Here is a 22,237-nt window from a genome sequence, read left to right as displayed (position 1 = left end):
TATTATTATTTCAGAGCGTTAGTGTTGATTTAACCATTGATAAGATTTAAGCTATGAAATCTATCATTTATGAAATCTCAATTAGTGAGTGAGAAGTGCTTTTATTCGAGATAAATAGACATCGTTTGATTATTCCGCTGATCGCAATATTTCATAAACCACTTGGAATATCCGGGATTTCATAGCGAATAAATGTTAAGTAGATCCTTAGAAATGGAAGATATATATTTCTCCAAAATTCCTGAACGATTTATCCATTGTCGAAAATTTCGCTATAAAATTGACAGTCAAGATAAGCCAAGCCGCCATTGCCATTCAATATTTCAATAATTCTGAATTGCGCGATTCCAATACAAGTATGTCGTACATTTATTATTATCGATCGCAATTTCAAGCAACTGTACGTATATATGCACATACATATGTACATATATACATAAATCCAAGAAGTGTTAACCAGCTGTTTGAACGGAAGCCAACGATTAACATACTGACTGATAAACTGTGGTTAATCGCACCAAGGCAAATCGTAATTCAAATGCGATGAATTTAATTATTTTCTCAAAATAAAATACATAAATACATACATCATGTATACAAAGATAAACTTTAAACTTTCGCGTTAAAATACACATCTCGAGTGCCGTTTCGGCGAACGTGCCCATTCTTCGTTGCCGAAAGGCTGGAAATTCTCAACACGTTCTAGAATACAATTTATAATGGATAAATTTAAGTTTTCTCGTTCAAATTCGCCACATCAACACAGCTGTTACCGTTCATAATGGTGTTATGATTTAAAAAATGTAACAAAAGTGATTTTTTCTTTTTAATGGCACGTCCGCATTCAACATCCCGCAATCTGTGAAAAGTTAATCTTACGAAATGCCGGATAACAGCACCGCATCGATGTGTAGTAGAGATTAGATAAGAGCACTTTCTTTGTTCCGTTTCCTTTCTAAGCGAATGGCTTTAAGTAGACATTGTTTTATCGTTGACTGTGCGGACGAAGTTTCGCTTAATGGAACCAACGCGAGTGCTAGAGTATCTTGAGATTTCCCCAAAGATTGACAACTTATAATAAAATACAAACAACCACATGCATACGTATTCTTTGTATATATAAAACCGATTTGATGTCGTCAAAGTCGTTTATGATTGGCTGGATTAGTCAAAATCGTTTTTGATCGTTTAGTAATACTATTTTTTTTCGATTCAAATATATTTAATAAAAAAATAAATGAAAATTTACCGAGCGAAGCCGGGTAGCACCACTAGAGTATTATAATTAAAGAAACTTATTATTATTTGTAGTTGGTACAACATATATAATACATATGTAGCTGTGAATCTTTGTACTCCACAATTAAGTTCATAATGTAGAAATATCGTTCACAGCAACATCTCACAGTATTACTGGGAACGACTTTATTAATAAATTTTACCTGTAATGTCATTATGTTCTAATGAGAAAAATACATAAAATATATTGACTTAAAATAGTCATTCATATGTACATATGTACATATTTTGGCGACATACAAATACTTTTGGAATATTTCTATATGACTGTATCCCAATATCCCAATATGACTGTAGTAAGATTTATGTGTTTTCATAATTATCTACGTGCATATGTACTATGGTAATTTGATTATTAGTCACATCACGATCGTCCAAAAGACAATTTTGCCATGAAAATTGCGAATATGGAATATTTGACACTAGAGTTCTCGTTAGTATGATGGACTTTTCGGCTGCCAGATATTCCGTTAAAGCGATTTTAGTGACTTTTGGTCGAGCGCTTTGTGACCAATAATCATCGAACCATGTACTATTATTAGGCCGGAACGAAAAACGCGAATTTTAGATTTTCATCGCTGAACCTAATGGAAAACTTTTTTCATATCTAAGTAAGGTTATAAACATTTTTTTTACCAATGTACTTTGCCTCCAACCAATCTATTTAAAAGTATATTTTTTCATATATCTCTTTTTCGAGAATAGTTTCGATTTCAATAGTATTTCAAAAAATAATAAATGCTTGATATTCACCTATTGATTTTGAAGCTGCTGTTTCGCTCGAATGTTCCCATAAAGCGTTAATTTCAGAAAATCGTCATTTTTTCCATGTTCCCGTGATTATTTTGGAAATAAAAGTGATCGAAAGCTTCTTTGAGTACATACATACATACACATACATATACCAGAGGTGGGCACGCATAAAGTCAATGAGACCCACATTCACGTTTCTCATATATTATAAAGTGCCACACCGTAATTATGTACATAGTATTAAATACGTAAATTTAAATTCATTTTATTTCATTATTATTTTCTACACAAGTCGTATATATAATAAAATATAGGTAAATAAGAGAAAAAAAATTATCACATTTAACGAAGATCTTTCGTCAAATCTTTGAAATTTGGCGTAAAATTTAATAATAAAGCCGTTCCCAGTAATACTGTGAGATGTTGCTTGGTAAACTGTGAACGATATTTCGACTTTACGAACTTCATTGTGGAGTGCAAAGATTCACAGCTACATATGTATATGTTGTACCAAAAATAGAAAATAGACGGCAAGCAGTTTTATTTAAGTACACATATTTTGATTCTGACACGAGTTTCCAAAATTCAATTATAGAAGTAGATTTGAACTGCATTTGCAATGCCTGATCCTCATATGTACATCTCTAATAACTCCGCTTTTTCAACAAGCATTATTTCAGAAATTTAAAAGACATCATCAATAAGCAAATGTAGATTTCAAATATTCAAACCTACGTTTGAAATCTGCTTGCAATTCTTCTAACTTAACCTAACCTAACCTAACCTTAAATAAATAAGTGTTCCACACATACGGCATCAAAAAAAGCCAAACCGAAACAGATAGTGGACCATGAGGAGAGTGGGAATGGACAGGAGTGGGGTTGTGGGGAGGACGTGTGAGCACGAGTTCGGCATAGGAGTGGGAATGGAGAGCGTGGGACATGGTGGCGCAATTCGTATCGGCGACGCACTATCATCCGACTGTCAAAAATTACAATTTCACTGATAGGGGGCAGTGAAAATGTAACTGGTTATGATTTTACTGAAACGTCAGTGAAATTATAATTTCACTGTGACATACATATACATATATATTATGGGTCTACGTGACGAGCCAGAATGTTAAATTACAGAAAACACAAATATTGGAAGGCAAAGATCGAAAATCGAAAGATCTTAAGTCGAAAGATCAAAAAAAGGGCGCATGGTAAACGGTACATACTCACTTAATTTTCGCGAGCAGGATACAACAGGAACAAGAGGAACAGGCTTTTCCTCCCGTATTAATGTGCGCGCGCAGAATACGGGAGGAAAAGCCTGTTCCTCTTGTTCCTGTTGTACAATTCTCGCGCAAATTAAGTGAGTATGTACCGTTTACCATGCACCCTTTTTTTTATCTTTCGACTTAAGATCTTTTGATTTTCGATTCCTTCCGATTGATTGATTGCCTTCCGATATTTGCGTTTTCTGTAATTTAACATTCTGGCTCGTCACGGAGACCGATATATTATACTAGTGTTAGACCCGTTGATTTCAACGGGTGGTTTCGAAAAGGAATTGAAACTCGAATAAAAATAAAGTTAAAGATATTGAATCGACTGGTTTCGGAAAGAAATTGATGCACGAATTACGAATGACAAATTACGAAGTGATTACGAATTACGAATTACATTTTGTGTATCGCCGACGCCTCCGGCACCCCGGGGCCTTCGCCCCCGGCGCTTTCGTCGCTCCGGGGCCTTCGGCCCCAGCGCCGCCGACGCCTCCGGCGCCCGCAGCGCACCCAGCGCCCCCGATGCCTTCGGCACCCCGGGGGCTTCGCCCCCAGCGCCGCCGACGCCTCCGGCGCCCCCAATGCTTTCGGCACCCCGGGGGCTTCGCCCCCAGCGCCCCCGATGCCTCCGGCACCCATGTTCGGCGAGAGTTAGGACACACACACACACCCACACACACACCCACACACACACCCACACACACACCCACACACACACCCACACACACACCCACACACACACCCACACACACACCCACACACACACCCACACACACACCCACACACACACACCCACACACACACCCACACACACACCCACACACACACCCACACACACACCCACACACACACCCACACACACACCCACACACACACAGATTACCGTCTTTATATATATGATATGTCAAATCGCTAAAATAAGTAAAAAAAATGTACATCATTAGTATTTTCATTTCACTTGAATTTATTCGTGTGAAAGTATATTTCGTTCACTCGAATTTATTCGTTCGTTATAAAGTTTTAATTCATAGTTAATGTTGTAGACTTGTAGGTGAGTATATTTCATATAAAGTTTTGTTTAATGCAAAATCATATATTAAAATTATGTTAATAGTATATGAGGTGGAATTATTTAACAGTATAATATACGAGTATTTAAAATAATCACATGTGGTTTTAATGAACAAAGTTTGATGGAGAATTTTCCCATAAATGCAACATACATATACAATATATAGATACGTATAAACTTTGTTAACAGTTGGTTTTAGTTTAGACCATACGGTGCGAAAAACTTTCAATAGGTTAAAGTTGAGTCAAACATAATCTCATCTAAGCTCGGCGTGGAATAAAAATATCGAATTCGATTTCCATGTAGATTTCTTATACAATAGAGTTGCTCATATATGTATGTATGTAGTATACATATATACATATTTGTAGATCGCACAAACAAATTAGTGAGACCCCAGTGCTTGCCAAACTCTCTCAGTAATTGATACCAAATGTGTACAAACACACAGGTATACTTAGGGCGAAATCACACAGGGAAGAACGGTACGACATGTGTTTGGCTCCCCACTGTGGGGGTTCTCCTACATTTCTTCAAATGTGGGATACATCGATCACTGTCAAGCAAGTATAAAATTTTACCGAAAACACTCCAGGGGGTGATTTTGGGAGGGTGTGTACTATGCATTTTTTCACATGTTTAAAAGTCTAAAAAAAATCACGTGCCGCGTTTCTTCCTGTGTGATTTCGCCCTTATTGTTCAAATGCAATTTCCTCTGAGATATTCATATCAGATTCTGGATTGAAAATATTCGACATTTTTTCTAAGACGTTCAATAATGATTGAATTTGATCAGTTCAACGAGTAAAAATTTTGCCTCTTCCTCTTATTGCCACTAACTAGGACAAGTCGCTTCTATTTAGCTTGTTTTTTAAAAAATTCTAACGAATTTACCCAACTGTAAAAACAGTTGCCTGAATATAACTGGTTACTTATACACTGTTGCGTTATTTTGTATTAAAGTGGTGCAACATTGGTGCACATTCCGTAAACTTTCTCAATACAAGTGCATGCTGTAATTGCGATTTCGATGCAACTGATCGAATATTTTTTTAAAACTACATTTAAGTAATACGTTTTATGTGCATATTGTGGTTCAATAATAAAAACAATGCCCAATGTTATTCGACACGGCTGTGTAATTTACAAAATGATAAAATAATTAGCAATTTAAATATTATATCATAAAGTGACTTTTGACCTTTCTCTTATACTCGTGTCTGAAATTTTGCTTTGTCTTTTTTGTATGGTGCAATGTTTTGTGTAAAAGTCTAGGAACAAAAAACTACTACTACCAAGTTTGAACTGTTTAAAATAAATATTAACCTTATGTATATTTTAAATATTTATTTAGATATAATAATAATAGATTTTATTCCAAAATAGAGTGCAATCCTTAACGTCCATTTAAATAAATAAATATACATATGTATGTACATACATACAGATACTACAAAAATTAAATAAGAATAAATCATCATTCACAGCTATTCACCATCCACTATTGGATGAAGGCCATTTGCGCAACTCTCATCCATATATCCCCGTACATTTTTTTCTGATTTCATCCCCTCATCTTCTTTGCGGATTTATTTTCACCATTTTACACTCTTTAGGACACCATTCCAGTAGTTTCTGTTTTTGTCCACCTTTCGTCAATTCTTTTACATTCTCTTGGATACCAGCATTTTTATCTACCTTTTGTCAATTCTTCTACATAGTACATACGTGACTCTCCCTTTGCCATTTCAATCTCTTCACTCTCTGCACTATATCAACTAATATTTTATACTTTTCACTTACGGATTCCGTTTCCTATCTCTAATAATTATGCCTGATATACTGCGTTCCATACTTCTTTACATGGATTGAACTTTGTGTAACATTTTAACGTTCAATATCCAAGTTTCACATGCATACGTCATCACTTGCAAAACACACTGATCGAAGATTTTTTTCTGCAAACAAAGCGCCATTTTTTTATTTAAAAAAACGGCGTTTTTATTTTAAAAAAAACGTCATTCGCCCAAATGCATCTTAATTTCATACACCTCTTTATTTCCTCTTCGTTGCCACCGGATATGTCTATAATTTGCCCTAAATATATAATTAACTACTTCTACTATTTTATCATATGTCCGTTATATTTGAAAGTGACTGAAGTCCAATTTTCAGTTCCAAAAACACTATTTCGTTTGAATTGCATAATTCACAAATTGTTATCACTTATTTTGATTCGATATATCCAGAATCTTGGAATAGCAGAATAAACGTACTACAGGCCACCAATATTTTTAAATATTGTCAAACGTATGTAAATCATTATATTTAGAGTTTTGCTAGATTTATTTTTAATCAATACCAGGAAGGCCGAACAGGTAACCCCAATGCGCCTTCCGGGCCAGAAATATTCAAAATTTAAGATTCAACAAATCGTAGATGTTAAATTAAGGGAGAAGAAACCGATTTATTGGATCAGCCATAACACATTTCCTTGACTACACAATGGTGCTTCAAACTTTCGCGTCGACAAAATCGTAATTACGAATATTATTATTAAGAGGTTTTTCCCGTTTTTTTTTCACAGTAGGCTTCCCGGACATGCATACAACAAATCCTGAAAGTTCCATCGTAATCGGCTGAGTGATTTAGGAGCCTATACGAGACATACAGACAAACAGACATTCATTTATATGTATATATAGATAATTCTAAGCGTATTCTAAGCCCGCTTTAAAGGTCAAGGAATTTGACCCTTAAAGCCCTCAACATGAGGCCACCACCCCCCCCCCCCCCCCCCAACGAATACAGTCTAAGAGACCCTTTCGTCGGAGAACGAGACGGTTGTTCATGAATATCGCACAAGAACAACCGCACATCACTGTTCTATTAAAAAAAACCACACTGTACATAACCAAGTACAAAATAAATAACAACAATATAAAATATCAATATCGGTCAGTTGAAAGTCCCGATACGGAGCCCCTCGAGTAGTCCGGGCTCTGTAACATTACCCCCCCCCCCCCTCTCGTCGGCCCTGGATATACATAATAGATATTTCTCGAAATGAAAAAAAGTCATGCGACTTACAAATATAACGGCTCATTTAATGAAATGTTATTCAGCATGCAATAACTATTGATCTTATCTATGTACGTTAATTTAGAACAAATATAATAAAAACAAAAACACACATATGTATGTATGTACATGCGCTAAAATATATTGGGCGAAATTTCCGATTCCAAATTGAACTACCTTGTATTTTAAAAAACAGACGATACGCATCATTTACCACCAGTGAACGTACATATATACGTATGAAACAAAACAAACGGTTTCGTCGAAATGTGCTATTTTTTCCCACGTAAATACCGAAGATTAATACCTGTATATACATTACTGGAAGGATCTACAAAAAATTAATCGATCTTCAGAATATACATAATGTGTGTTTGTATAAAAGTGATGTAGCGTCCGTTGTGCTCTTCGGCCATTAACAGAGTCAGTAGTGCGAGGAGTCGCGCGTTCGACGGTCGCTTGGCATCGTCTGCTTCGTTTATTATTCAATCCAAGTTGTTTTTCTGACTTGAAAATCGCAGTCTGGGATACCGAGTGCTCTTGTCCATGTATAAAATGTATATTTATAACGTTCAACCGATTCGATCATGATATAAAGTGACTTTGAAGAATGAAGAAAAGTGCAAAAAAAAAAAAAAACAAATCGCTCATACAGTCATCGGTCATATCCTAATCAACACTGCTTGAAACACATTGCACATTTTAACTAAACTTGGAAATGTTTTCATATAAATTTTAGTTTTGAACTTAAAAATTCTATAACCGCATCGATTTATATTAAAATAGAATGATTTGGGTGACGTGAGCGAGTTCAATTGTGTTCGCATTCAAGGTTTTGGGTGTCATTATAGTTCAAAAATGATCTAAAAAAACGCTACCTTTACCGTGACCGCTTACGTACATACAATATACCATGCAACAAATTGATGCAGCCTTGACGAACTGTATATGTAATTTTTTTACATGTCACGTTTATTTCGTTTTGTTATTTGATTACAATGAACACACATTAGATCAATATGAAACACGCTATCATTTTCCCGCACAATTATTCAATTAAAAGTGAAAGTTTTCCCGTAAATGACTCACGTTTTTCCGATGCAAACATCACTGTTTGTTTTATTGGTAGGGTAAACAAGTTCGCTTCTACATGTGTAGTCATATTGGCGCCATATCGCATTTCTTTAATAAAAATTTGTTTACTTTCTTTCGGGACAACAAAATGGAAATTAATCAATAATTCAATTTGCCGCCCCCTATAAAAAGTTCTACATTGTTTTTTCTATTACATTTGTCTCCAAATATCATATTCCGAAGTCTTTTACCCGTACGTATTTGTTTTTTATGAAGCAATTTGCTTTTAATGTTGTTTACTCCATTCGCATATTTGTAATTATGATGGTTATGAGCAGTATAAGCGCTAGACGAAATGGTCTGTTAATTTTCACTTGAAATGTTTACTAAATATATCATCCGTTTACTTCAAATGTCAAGTGCGTACACGCCAGATTTAGCAATAAAATAAAGTTACATAAATGAGCGAAAGCTTGATCTTATCAAGATCGGTGGATTTATTGTACGCATTTATTGTATGTCATTGTTACAACAAGTTTCTACTAGACAGTACATACATAATTGTAACCTTGTAAATGAACAACTTGCTTTACAATACTGCTCCCATGTATAAGTTACTCAGCGCTATTTTAATTGTAATAGATGTGTCAAGTCGATCGATTGAAATGTATTAGCAAATTAAAACTGATCAAAAGCGTTGATTTTGATCCAAGTCTTGTCTGTGATGTTGAATTTTTTCAATGTTTTTAATGAAATTCAAAATTGTTTATTGAATTTCCCCCTTGATATCTTATTTTGGCAGATGTTTTGGATTTGGCAAGTATTGAAATATTTCCTCTTTTTTTACAAGTGTATCGAAACGTCCAAATGTCGCTCTCTTTAGCCATTCGTATGAACTGATGCCAAAACAAGATTTTTAGATTATCTTATTTCAACAAAGTTTTTTGTTCCAATAACAGTAGGCATCTTATGCTATTATTCTATTTAATAATATAAAAACGAACGCGATGTGTGTGGGTATGTGTGTTTGTGCCAGACCGTCAACACATAGCCAATTCAGAGAGATGTAATAAGTAGTCACCGCAGCCTGAGGGGGCCGTGTATTGTTCAAAGGTTGTAAATGCATTGTTAAAGGTTTGCCGAACAATGGATGGCACTGTGACTATCCTACCTCTAGTAATAAGAATAGAGGGGCCCTTACGAATAAATAATTGTTGTCAATTTTACGCGGTACGTCTCTATAAATACGCTACATCGCACGGAATACAATCGGATCAATTTACTTATAAAAATGTATCCTATGTTGTTTATTGTGTGTTTTTGAATGTATTTTGCAACTTTTACCGATGCTTGCCCATCTTGCGAGTAATATAAACAAACAGAGAAGTTTTTATCGGACATACGTCGACCACCAAGCGTCAAATACGACTGATGCTAAAATTATTTAGATCTGTCCGTGGACAGAATGTCACTCGACAACAAAAGAACACCTAAAGCCACTTCTATTAATATTATTGCATTTCTCTGAGCCAATCAGAGTGAAGTGGTCGAGAAGACTCTGGGAAGCGTGGTAGCGGGGAGTGGGGGGTGTGAAGCGTCAGGCCGAGCGACGGGTGACACATACACACACACACACACACAACACACACACACACACATTCATTCATCATTTCGAACGGGTGAACATTACGCATTAATACGCGCGCGCGCCTATAAATTACCTTTCACTGTATTTATATATGTATCTTAATATATATGTAATTTCGAAAGAGACTTTGTATGTAAGGTTTGGGTGGGAGAATCCGTGACGTTAAATTTAATAAAAAAAAAACAAATGAATATTCAAATAAATTTAAATAAAATAAAACTATTGGAATAAATTAAATAAAATGTTTGCTATTAGATTAGCCATGTTTAAGCGGTTTATATGACAAATTTATTTTAATTCGTGTATCTATTCGTTCCCTAAGTCACCCATTGTAATCAACGGGCACAACACTAGTTTAATATATAAATATATACACCTAGATAACAGAAAAGTTTTTCATCAATTATCAGAAAATTGATTCGTATCAAACAAATTACGTCAAATGTCATATAATATTATAAATAGATGCGACGAAAAAAACTTAAGGTCATAACATAAATGTACGTATTTATAGACATGCACTGAAACTCACAGCGTTGACAATTTTCAATATGTCAAAAATTATTTGCATGTAATAATATCAATACTTGTTGAATTAAATATGATAATAAATTTCAGACGTGATATTTTAATATAATAATCATCAAATGATTATTTAAACTTTGATTAATAATAAACAGTTCTTGAAACTTTGTTGCTATGATATAAAATAGTAAGTGTAATAAATCACAGTTACAATGACGGAATGTGAGAAGAGATTGAATCGCATAAAAAATCAATTGACGAAGATCCACGACAAAATTCAGACCAGAGTTGAGTACTTGTGCGAAGATCTTCAAGACACCGTTCAACATGGATTCAAAAATCATGAGAAAAGCAGGTCCCATTTGTATCTATGTGACAGCACGAACGATTTCGTCGCTAATGGCTCGATGCACAAAGAGTTGAATACACTCGTACCTCAACGGAGTACTTCATTGGACAATTTGAAAGTACCGGGATCGCCCATCGACTCGTTTCGCAAGATTAAATCCAGTTCGAAAGCTTTCGTGAAGCATTTTCTTAACAAAAAACACTTTCATAAAAGCACAGAGAATGATTTCGTGTCTAAAAATCTATCGGCGAGTGCTATGAGTTTACTCGAGACTGATGTCTTCACCAGAGATATTCCAATTATCCTCACCGCTGATTATAACAATGAAAACGCACCTCTGTCTAGCATATCTACTGATTTGTTATCTAACAATACCGATAACCATACGTTTGAGTCAAAAACTTTAGAAGATGATGAGCTGAGTGAAAGTGACGTATCAAATATTTCAGATTTCAGTGCAAGGTTTGTTGTGGTATAACAAATATGTATGAGTAAATCTTGAATTTTTAAATGATTCTGAAAATGATGTATTTCTTCGGATAGATCAAATTGTCCTATGGATGTCGATGTTTCATTACATTCAGCCAAATCAGATCACAAAATTGTCCATTCGTATGATATAGTGTTTGAAAAATTTGGTCAACATTTTCCAAAATTAAAAGAAAAGGGAGACAAAGTTCACAGGGTAATAAATGTACACAAATTTGCTAAAGATTTTTTTTAATCATAATATAATCGATCATTTTCAATATATAATATATGTATAAATGAGGATTTTGAATTCTAATGATTCTTTTCAGTATTTTCAACGTAGCACTCGCCTTTGTGATATCAATAAAAGGTTAAAATGTCAAATATGGAGTTCAGTAGTGACAATAGTTCTTGTAGAAGCAAAGGGACTTACCGCTATGGATCAAGATACTGGTTCAAGTGACCCCTACGTAAAGTTCAGGTAATGCAATAAGTTTAATAATATGTTATGTATTTTATATTTTTCTTCTATTTGAAAATAACCATTGAAATTCAGATTAGGAAATGAAAAATATAAGAGTAAAGTAATATGGCGTTCGCTTAATCCGTGTTGGTTAGAACAGTTTGATTTGCATTTGTATGATGATCAAGAACAATTACTAGAATTAACAGTATGGGATAGAGATAAGCAATCCAAAGATGACTTCTTAGGAAGGTATATATGTTTTTTTTTTAAATAGTATTGCTATTATTTCAAATGTATAATATATTCTCATTACATATGTATGTTGATTTACATTCCTCAGGTGTGTTATTGATTTGTCGTTACTAGAACGAGAAAAAACTCATAACATTTGGAAAAACTTAGAAGATGGAAACGGTCAAGTGTTTTTATTATTAACAATTAGTGGGACAACGTCATCAGAGACGATAACCGACCTTACAAATTATCAAGACAATCCTAAAGAAAGAAGTATTCTTGAGAACAAATATGTAAGCATTGTTGCTTTATTTGAATGTGGTATACTATAATTGAATATATATTTACTTATGATTCTATTTTTTATTACAGGCTTGGCATCGTTTAGGTTTATGGAATGAAGCTGGATCAGGTGGAGTGGGTTGGCTTTGTGTAAAAGTATTTGGAGCTAAAGGTCTTGCTGCAGCAGATTTGGGAGGAAAATCAGACCCTTTTTGCGTTCTAGAATTGATCAATGCAAGATTACAAACTCACACTGAATATAAAACATTAGCACCAAACTGGATGAAAATATTTACATTGTAAATTGCTTTTGTAAATACAATAAAACTTTGAAATGTATATTTATTATGAGTTTGTTTATCACCTGTTTCATATTTTTTCAGCAATGTAAAGGATATAACATCAGTCCTTGAAATCACTGTCTATGATGAAGATCATGACCACAAAGTTGAATTCCTTGGAAAGTTATCGTTGCCACTTTTGAACATAAAAAACGGTGACAAACGTTGGTATTCATTGAAAGATAAAAAGATGAGAGCTAGAGCAAAAGGAAACTGTCCACAAATCTTATTAGAAATGACAGTAATATGGAATCCAGTGAGTGACATTTAAAATTTTCTAACGTGTATAATATTTTGCAACTCTAATATGTAATGTTGTATGTTGTGATTGTAATTCAGATCAAAGCGTGTGTCCGTGCTATAAATCCACGTGAGGAAAAATATATGCAGACTGAAGTAAAATTTAAACGACAAGTTTTTCTCAGGAATGTCATTAGACTGAAATCAATCATTATGTGGTTCATAGAAATTGGAAAAATCTTACAGTGAGATTTTTACATTTAGACGAACTACCATCAATTTATATTGTTTAATATAACAATATTTTCATGAATTTTATTCATTTTTAGAGCATGTTTTGAATGGGAATCCAGGTTAAGATCTTTTGTAGCTCTCGTTGGTTGGATTATATTATGCTATTATTTTGAACCATGGATGGCACCTTGTTTACTACTGCTACTTTTTGGAAGAAACTGGTTGATATTCTGGATCACTGGTAATTTGATACTTTAATGGTGATTTTAAATTGCCCAAACAAGCACATAAATGTTAATGAATGTCGTGTATTTAAAGGTGGAAGTTATCTTCAACAGCCGATTGACGATGAAGAGCTATTAGCAGAAGAAGATGAAGATGATCCCGAGCAAGACAAAGTAAAAATTAATTGCGTTAAACTTTAACAAAAGGATAAATTAAATGTTTTTTCAAATTTTGTATTTTTTTGATATTTTTTAGGAAGAAAAGAAATCATTAAAAGAAAGGCTGCAAGCTATTCAAGAAGTAACACAAAGTGTGCAAAATTCTATTGGATATATGGCATCACTTGGAGAAGAAGTTAAAAAGTATATAATTTAATGTTTTTTTAATTTTGTTCATAAATTTATAATATAAAATTTATTTTGAATGTGTTTTCGTTTCAGTTTATTCAATTTTACTGTTCCATATTTGAGTTGGATAGCTGTTATACTTCTAATATTAGCTAGTTTTGTTCTCTTCCTCATACCTGTAAGATATCTATTAATGCTTTGGGGTAAGTTTACTTTCGGAAATGTATAATCAATAAAAATACAAAATGCTATACATCTTTAGTGTTGATTTTATTTTAGGTATAAATAAATTTGCTAGAAAAATATTAAGACCCCATACAATTCCAAACAATGAGGTTTTAGATTTACTATCGAGAATACCTGACGATGAAGAATTGGTATGCATTTAACTGAATATCGTTTCAAAAGAGTCTTTTTCATAAATATAGTTGATGTATTGATTTTGTTTCAGCTTGATTTCCGAGAGTTAAAAACACATCCGACAACAGAAGCTAGACGCGATGCCAGAAAAAAGCATAAAGCATCATAACCTGATCTGTATAGAGCCTCGCTAAAGGCTCAATTAAGTGATAGATTGAAGAAGACCAAATCTAATGTTTCAAAGAAAAACTTAACATTTAAGTTAAAAATGAGACAACTTCAAGAAAAATTCAAAGACAGTAGTGTATTTTGAGAATTACGATTTTTACATAAAATGTTTCTAGCTTTTTGCAAATTTATTTTAATTCCATGTGATTTGATACTAAATAATGAAAGCTATATGCACGAAATGGTATTGAAGTTTTGAAATTTTAAAAGTGTATTCTCTATGTATGTATGTAAGAAAAATAAATAAATATTGTTAAATTTTAATGTTAATATGGAGAAACGTTCGTCATTTTCTAAATTCCCCGTTTACCTTTTGGAAATATGTACATACTCGAATATATGTATAATAACTGTTTACATGTATGAAACTTGTCGATTTTCAAAGCATGGTATACCATTTTGAAAATTAACCAGTCGTATAGAATAAAAACATATTCGACATTGGCTTTCGTTATTTAGGTGCACACAATCAATTACTTTTTAACAAGCTTTATCAACCTATTGAATTATATTTTATTGATATAATCCAATTGTATTTTTAATAAAAATATCTATGATTTTAAAAATCTATTTTAATATAAATACTTATTATGTTATTTGAGTCAATGAATAGTCAATTAGGTGTTTTTATTTTTACTTTTATTTGTGTATATTTCCATTAATTGTATTTTTTTAACATTATACATATTATTATATATAATTAATGATTATGTTTACGATAAAAACTAAAAGTTGAAGGCTGTGAAAATTATTTATATTTTTATGGTTTTTTTTTTAATACTTTCAATTATATTGAATTTAGCTGTACTTACAAACAGAGCCAAGAATAGTACTGAAATGAAATTAAATAAAAGGCAAACATTTTGCTAAAAAGAATAGTTCCCTGGAAAAATAAATCAATTGAAAAATTATATAAATGGTTGGTTTCTTTTATAGTGCATAAATTTAATTAAGTTAATACATACATCATTTAATATATGTAGAAGCAGTTTTTATATCAAAAATATATTAATTGACCATGTATATCATAATTTTTACATAGCAAAATTATTAATTTCAATATTATTAAACTAATTCTGAAAATAAATTTACTATATTTTCAATTTTTTTATTGTACTTATTACGAATAGATAGTTATTTCTTTACTTATTCAAACTTGAAGTTTTTAAGAATACTTAAATATATATTTAATATATTCAATTATACCATTAATTTAAAATTTATCATACATTTACTTCAAATATCGTATTCTATATTTTTACACTTCAGTAAAACTTTGTTTATTGGCCTTGGATTAAAATAAGCTATTTCAATTCTCTTAAAATTTTTGAATTATTTAAAAAATGTTGAGTTGAAAAGTTCCGTGTGACCCAAATTTTGCTGTAATACAAATTATCATTTTAATGATTTTTAGTTTATTTTGTTATCTATTAAAGACTTTTCTATAAGTAATATATAAGTGATTATCCAATCTGAAAGTGAGAAATTAACACCAATTTTTTAGTCAATTGCTTAGATTATTATCGTAGTTTTATCAATAAATACATTTTAAAAATACACTTTCGTATCAATTTTTGTTATATTATAATTTTATCAACAACAATTTAAGTTTTGGCATTTAAAAAAAACGTGTAATAACCATTTTCAAGTAAAATTTTCAGCACATGGTACTTTTCAACCCTGTAAGTTTAAAACAATCTTAATTCTTTATCTTATGCAACTTTAAAAATATTTTTGCAGACTTGAACTTCAAATGCATTTGATTAAGAGCGTGCCAGCCTTGATTGATTAATATGTTTAATCATGCTCACACTATTTAATATCTTCTTAAACATACATATCTTTGTGTAGATCCTATGGATATGTAGCACAATTGTTTAATATATATGTACATATGTATGAATATTTGGACATAAACTAGTTTTTTTAAATCATAGATGATATTTTGACTCATCGAGTCGCTACACAGCAGATGCGTGTTGTTTAACATAATATTCACTATTATTTGTTTTAACGGAGTTGAAAGTTTTATCTACATACATATTATACATAGTTGTGAGCATGTTATTATCCAAACATATGCTTGATTTTATCCTCTTCATATTAAAGAAAAATAATAAGTATAAAATAGTATAACGTAAAGATACGAAAAATTCATGTCATGAACATTTTGATAACAATATTTTTAAAGATTTTTATATTAATATGCACTGTTACCTTCATTACTATAATTATTATCTCTTCCAATTTTACAATTCTATGTGTACTGTATTGTGAATTTTTAAAGTAACATAATTGAGAAAAAACGACAGAAATGGAACGTTTTGTTATTATTAAATAGGAAAATATTGTTGTTATACATATATGGTGCTCATTTGTTATTAATCTTTAAAATTATTTTATTGTCGTATGCATTAAATAAAAAAAATTACTTCCTATTATATTTTAATTTGCGTCAACTATCCAAATAAAATAAACACATTTTACTTATTTCAACTGAAACATTGCATTTCATAATAGCACCAATGTTATTCATCCGGAAAGTAAATACGTGTGGATTTCAGCATTTTCCAAATGGGAGTTTTCCGTGTTTTTTCAAATACTTTTGAATATATCTTGTGACAATTATAATTGGCCTTATTTCTAGAGAATGTTTTAAATTTTTCGGCATTGTTACCTGAAAATAAATTGATCCAAATTTTACAAAAGTATACATTTAAATATTTGACAGCTCTTGACAGAGAAATGTAATAATAATAGAATATTACGCGGTACGTCTCTATAAACGTACGGAATACAATCGGATCAATTTACTTATAAAAATGTACTAATTCACTACAGTCCATAACTCCGCCGAGTACACCAAACAGACATAATAAATCGTTGATTATTCTCCTGTCACAAAGTTTGATCATATTCAATTTAATACACTTGTTGGTGACAGGGTCATGTTGTTTATTGTGTGTTTTTGAATGCATTGTGCAATTTTTACCGATGCTTGCCCATCTTGCGAGTAATATAAACAAACTGAGAAGTTTTTATCGGACATACGTCGAGAAACAAACGTCAAATACGACTGATGCTAAAATTATTTAGGATTGTCTGTGGACAATCATCACTTGACAACAATATGACGCCTAAAGCCACTTCTATTAATATAACATTTCTCTGGCTCTTGCTCATATTTTATATTTATTTTTATGATAAACTTAAAACAAAATACGCACTTGATCCCCCTTCAGTCTGTCCAAAAGTGTCACACACACATCAGCCGCTTTGATTCCAGCCTTGTATGTAAGAGCAGAAAAACAAGTCACTTCCATTTCAATATTTTTGATACCATGACTTTGTAATTTTTTTAAGAACTCAAATTTATCTTCCTCCGTGTACTCACAGAATGGACCATCCGTTCGCCCTTGACCTGAAGTGACATATTTTCAAAATATTTTACTATTTTAATGCGATACCATTCAATTACATTTATACACATGTTGAAATACAAAAAAGAGTAGTTTGAAATTATCTTTGAAATTTATTAAGTAAAAATGCTCAATTTATTAATGCCAAGAACACCCACAGTTACGGTGACCATACGTCCTTTATTTAAAAGGACGTATGGTCACCGTAGTCGTTTATTTCACTGCCCTGTCCTTTAGATTTATTTATTTTCAAAATTTACCCTTTTTTCCTTTATTTTGCAATATCGACTTACGCTAAAAATAATAACGCTGAAATATTTAAAGATTCAATCAATTGAATTTCATTGATTACATTGATCAACAAAAACAAAAATTACCAGAGCGAAGACATCAATCTTCACTAAGTTTGTTCCATCTTAATTCAAATATGACCAGTAGTTATGACCAGCAGAGTTAACCAAACCGATGATGGAATGAAAACAAAAATAGCATGCATATGTATTATACTGGGAGGTCTGCAGCCCCGCAGCCAATGTGGATGACAAAAATAGCATGCATTTGTACTGCACTGGGAGTACTGCAGCCCGCAACCCATATGGACGAGCCGCCACTGAATATGACAATGATTTTTATTGGTTTCTTTTTATTTATGAAAAAATGCACAATTTTTAGTGTTTTGGATGTTACAGTCTTTAACTCAAAATCTAGTATTTTTATGCCAAACGTGAGTATTGTGATCAATAGTCGGATGTTTTTCCTATTGATTTTGATTTTTCAATACTTATGAATGATTATTTAGCGAATTTTAAAAGTCAAAAATATACTTTTTTAAAAACATTTTGTTTCCGTGGTATAATGAGTTTATTTCGCTATTTTTTTACTTTACCATGTTTATATGGATTGGTTTTGTATCTCAATTTTTTTTATCTTAAAAGAGCAATTCGAGTGGTAAATGTCGTTTAAATTTCAATAATGTGTAATAAATACTATTGTTTAAATATTCAATATTGTAACTGATTCTTTATTTTCTCCAAAAAAATATGGTCACCATACTCATAGTAAATGAATCTTCGTTTCTATTTGCAAATACATATAATACAAATTCAAAAGGACTTTGACAGGATGTGGCCAATAGAAAATGATTCAAAGCAATGTCACAATGTGTCCTCATATATCTGTATTCCGATATTAATTAGAACGCAAAACACAGTTGACTGCAACTGCATATATGCATCTACATTACGTCATAATATAGTACATACTGACAGTGGTGTCACCCTAATGGTTTCCATGGGTTTCCGGAAACCCGTTGTTAAAAATCAAAAGTTTCCGGAAACCCATTATTTAATCTAAAAATTCATATAATTTTTGTCAAAAATTATACAAATCCTTGGACGAAAAAATAAATATATACATATATACAAATATTATTGAATTTTATCGAAAAAAAAATTGGAAACCCATTGTTCCATAATTGGGGTGACACCACTATAACATACATATGTTGACATTGACACACTTAACCAGCATTGAGTCAGTCTAATGAACTGATAAATAATCTGATAAGAGAATGCATTGATATTAAAAATATATATATGTTTTGTATTTGTAGTTGTATTTGTATTTGTATTTGTAGTTGTTTTGTATTTGTAGTTGTTTCTTACATATTTATTGAAACTGGCTGTAGGTGCAAGGCATTCCTTATGCTATATTTTATTTGATATTTTTACTTTATCTGTTATTATTAGATGCTATTTTTTATGTTTATGTATGAATGTATTTATGTTTATGTTTAATTGTTATTTTGTTTTTTTTCTTTTTTGTGTTATATTTTTTGACCATTGTGGCGCTTTAGGAATTCCTGTTATGCCACAATGGTCTGTTTAAAATAAATAAATATGGAAATATATATATATATATGTATATATTTGATAAAAATTATTATGTACCATTGTAGAAATCATTAGCACACATAGTGTTTCCAATCAACGTTTTGAAGTCGTCATCGTCCGTGGACAAAGATGCCAATTCTTGAGCTAGACGTTTGTCCAATATTGCTGGCATAGACACGGTCTTTCCCAATATATCCTATAAAACATGCGATATTAAAATAACAAAGATCCATCATTTAAATATATATTTATAAGCAAAATACGTACTAAATCATACGTGTTCTTTTGCAATCCATTAAATCCTTTTTCAGATACGACAACACTTCCTGGTTCAATTCCAATACCTCCACTTGTACCTATTCTAAACACAATTGGATCTTTTGAACCGCTGTATCTCAAAAGTTTTATAACTTCTTGAAGAACTACGCTCATAGTAGAAATTCCGATACCGTGCTATAAAAAAAAACAACACGTTTACAAATAAATAAGATAATATTAGATAATATTCACATCAATCAATAAGTATTTAAAGCTTATTAATGACAGTAACATATTAAATCAAAGATATGAAAAATGTTTTTATGCAATCATAGATGTTTTATTTCTGATATGTGAATATCAAAGAATTTATAAATATATTATTTGATGACACATAGCAAAACTTACATTTACGGTTAATACAGGACCTATTTTATACATGGAATATCTTAGCGAACTTGCTGTTATATCTATTAGATCAGTGCCGACTGGTAAATGGCAACCAATTTCCTTACCGATGAATTTTGCACAATCTAACACTCTTTTTGCTGTTCCACCCATGCAGACAAACTGTTAATATTCCAATTTAAGAATTTATTAAACATGTTGTATTATTTTTAAAAAAATGTGTTATTATATTAAAAAAAATCCACCTTCACGTCTCCAAACAATGCACGTAAATCATGAGTAGACACACCTAAATCTAAATGGTAAAGGTAATCGCCTGATATTTTGTTTAAATTTTTATTTATACAAAGTAAAGTTCCATCTGCTGATCTGTAATACAAATAAATTAAAATGTATATGATTTAATATACCTATGAATAAAAACTTTTTTTTTTCATTCTTATATGAAAAATTTTCTTCAATTTTATATTGATTAAATATGTAAAGTAAAATACCTCGGACGTCCATTAGGAAATTCCCCATTTTTTTCTCTTTGCGTTAAAATAACATTACAAGTATTATAATGCGCCTCCCAATTTGTGCTATTTACATCATCGACCACAAATTCACAATTGCAATTAATCATTTTATTTATTTCAGTTGAAACGCACTTCAACCCAAAACACAACCGTTTCTATGACGAGTTATCCGCGAATGGTTTTCTTTATAGTGACTGTTTAAGATGAGATAAGCATACATAAATCGTCAATAGCAAAACTGTACATGTATGTATGTACATACATATGTAAGTAGGTGGGAGTAGACTATGTATATATTTACACTATAGAAGGCGCTCATGACCAATAAAGAAACATGCTTAAATTCAATTGTTAATACATATCTGATTTTATTAAATTGTATTATGTATTTGCATATTTGTCCTTTTTCATTTAATCTAGAGATAAAACCAGAGATCTGCAGCAACCACTTTTTTTACTTTATTTGAGTTGCTCCACTCCGACACCGAAGTACTTGCTCCAACTCCGCTCCATCATATTTATCAACTGTATTAATTTTATTTATATAGATATATATATATATATATATATGATAAAAAAATTATAAAGGCTTATTTATAGACAATTTATGTTACAAACAGCGTTCCCTTATAACAGTTATTGTTTAAATTACTTGTTAATGCATTATTTCTGAATTTCAAACTACTATACAATTTAACAAAACGTAACCGAAATATCCTTAATTCGATAATAAACCTACATACATTTTCATTTTTCAATCAAAATTTTATCAAATTATTATCTTTTAGTATCAATAAGTATTTTTTCAGTATCAACTCATCCAAATTGAATTCCTTCCCTCTTAAAAATTTCTCATCTGCACCATAGAGATATGAGATGAGATGATAAGTCCAATGATATTAAATACATAGATATTAAGTTTATTAACTATGTATGTTTTATATGGGTCTACGTGACGAGACAGAATGTTAAATTACAGAAAACGCAAATATCGGAAGGCAAAGATCGAAAATCGAAAGATCTTAAGTTGAAAGATAAAAAAAAAATGGTGCATGGTAAACGGTACATACTCACTTAATTTGCGCGAGCAGGATACAACAGAAACAAGAGGAACAGGTTTTTCCTCCCGTATTAATGTGCGCGCGCAGAATACGGGAGGAAAAGCATGTTTCTTTTGTTCCTGTTGTACCCTGCTTGCGTAAATTAAGTGAGTATGTACCGTTTACCATGCACCCTTTTT

The 22,237-nt window shown here is 31.7% G+C and overlaps 2 protein-coding genes across 2 annotated transcripts in view; one reads left to right on the top strand and one right to left on the bottom strand.

Moving 5' to 3' along the window:
* Positions 1-14,770, top strand: part of Mctp (multiple C2 domain and transmembrane region protein) — a 76,698-nt gene extending 61,928 nt beyond the window's left edge. Inside the window, exons 9-20 of the mRNA XM_077439425.1 lie at positions 11,875-12,026; positions 12,102-12,260; positions 12,352-12,566; positions 12,658-12,826; positions 12,911-13,124; positions 13,208-13,353; positions 13,438-13,583; positions 13,661-13,740; positions 13,823-13,929; positions 14,008-14,117; positions 14,194-14,291; positions 14,366-14,770. Of these exons, the coding sequence (XP_077295551.1) occupies positions 11,875-12,026; positions 12,102-12,260; positions 12,352-12,566; positions 12,658-12,826; positions 12,911-13,124; positions 13,208-13,353; positions 13,438-13,583; positions 13,661-13,740; positions 13,823-13,929; positions 14,008-14,117; positions 14,194-14,291; positions 14,366-14,443 (1,674 nt within the window). The 3' untranslated portion in view covers positions 14,444-14,770. The remainder of the gene's footprint in view (positions 1-11,874; positions 12,027-12,101; positions 12,261-12,351; positions 12,567-12,657; positions 12,827-12,910; positions 13,125-13,207; positions 13,354-13,437; positions 13,584-13,660; positions 13,741-13,822; positions 13,930-14,007; positions 14,118-14,193; positions 14,292-14,365) is intronic.
* A 1,157-nt stretch (positions 14,771-15,927) lies between these two features.
* LOC143917831 (uridine phosphorylase 1-like) overlaps positions 15,928-22,237 on the bottom strand; it is a 348,253-nt gene continuing 341,943 nt past the window's right edge. Inside the window, exons 3-9 of the mRNA XM_077439428.1 lie at positions 20,974-21,191; positions 20,725-20,848; positions 20,480-20,641; positions 20,081-20,266; positions 19,871-20,009; positions 17,730-17,923; positions 15,928-17,179 (exon numbers count right to left, since the gene is read on the bottom strand). Of these exons, the coding sequence (XP_077295554.1) occupies positions 17,063-17,179; positions 17,730-17,923; positions 19,871-20,009; positions 20,081-20,266; positions 20,480-20,641; positions 20,725-20,848; positions 20,974-21,104 (1,053 nt within the window). The 5' untranslated portion in view covers positions 21,105-21,191 and the 3' untranslated portion in view covers positions 15,928-17,062. The remainder of the gene's footprint in view (positions 17,180-17,729; positions 17,924-19,870; positions 20,010-20,080; positions 20,267-20,479; positions 20,642-20,724; positions 20,849-20,973; positions 21,192-22,237) is intronic.

Source organism: Arctopsyche grandis, chromosome 10, assembly GCF_051622035.1.
Source record: "Arctopsyche grandis isolate Sample6627 chromosome 10, ASM5162203v2, whole genome shotgun sequence".
Taxonomy (NCBI): Eukaryota; Metazoa; Arthropoda; class Insecta; order Trichoptera; family Hydropsychidae; genus Arctopsyche; species Arctopsyche grandis.
This window is presented reverse-complemented; position numbering and strand designations above follow the sequence as displayed.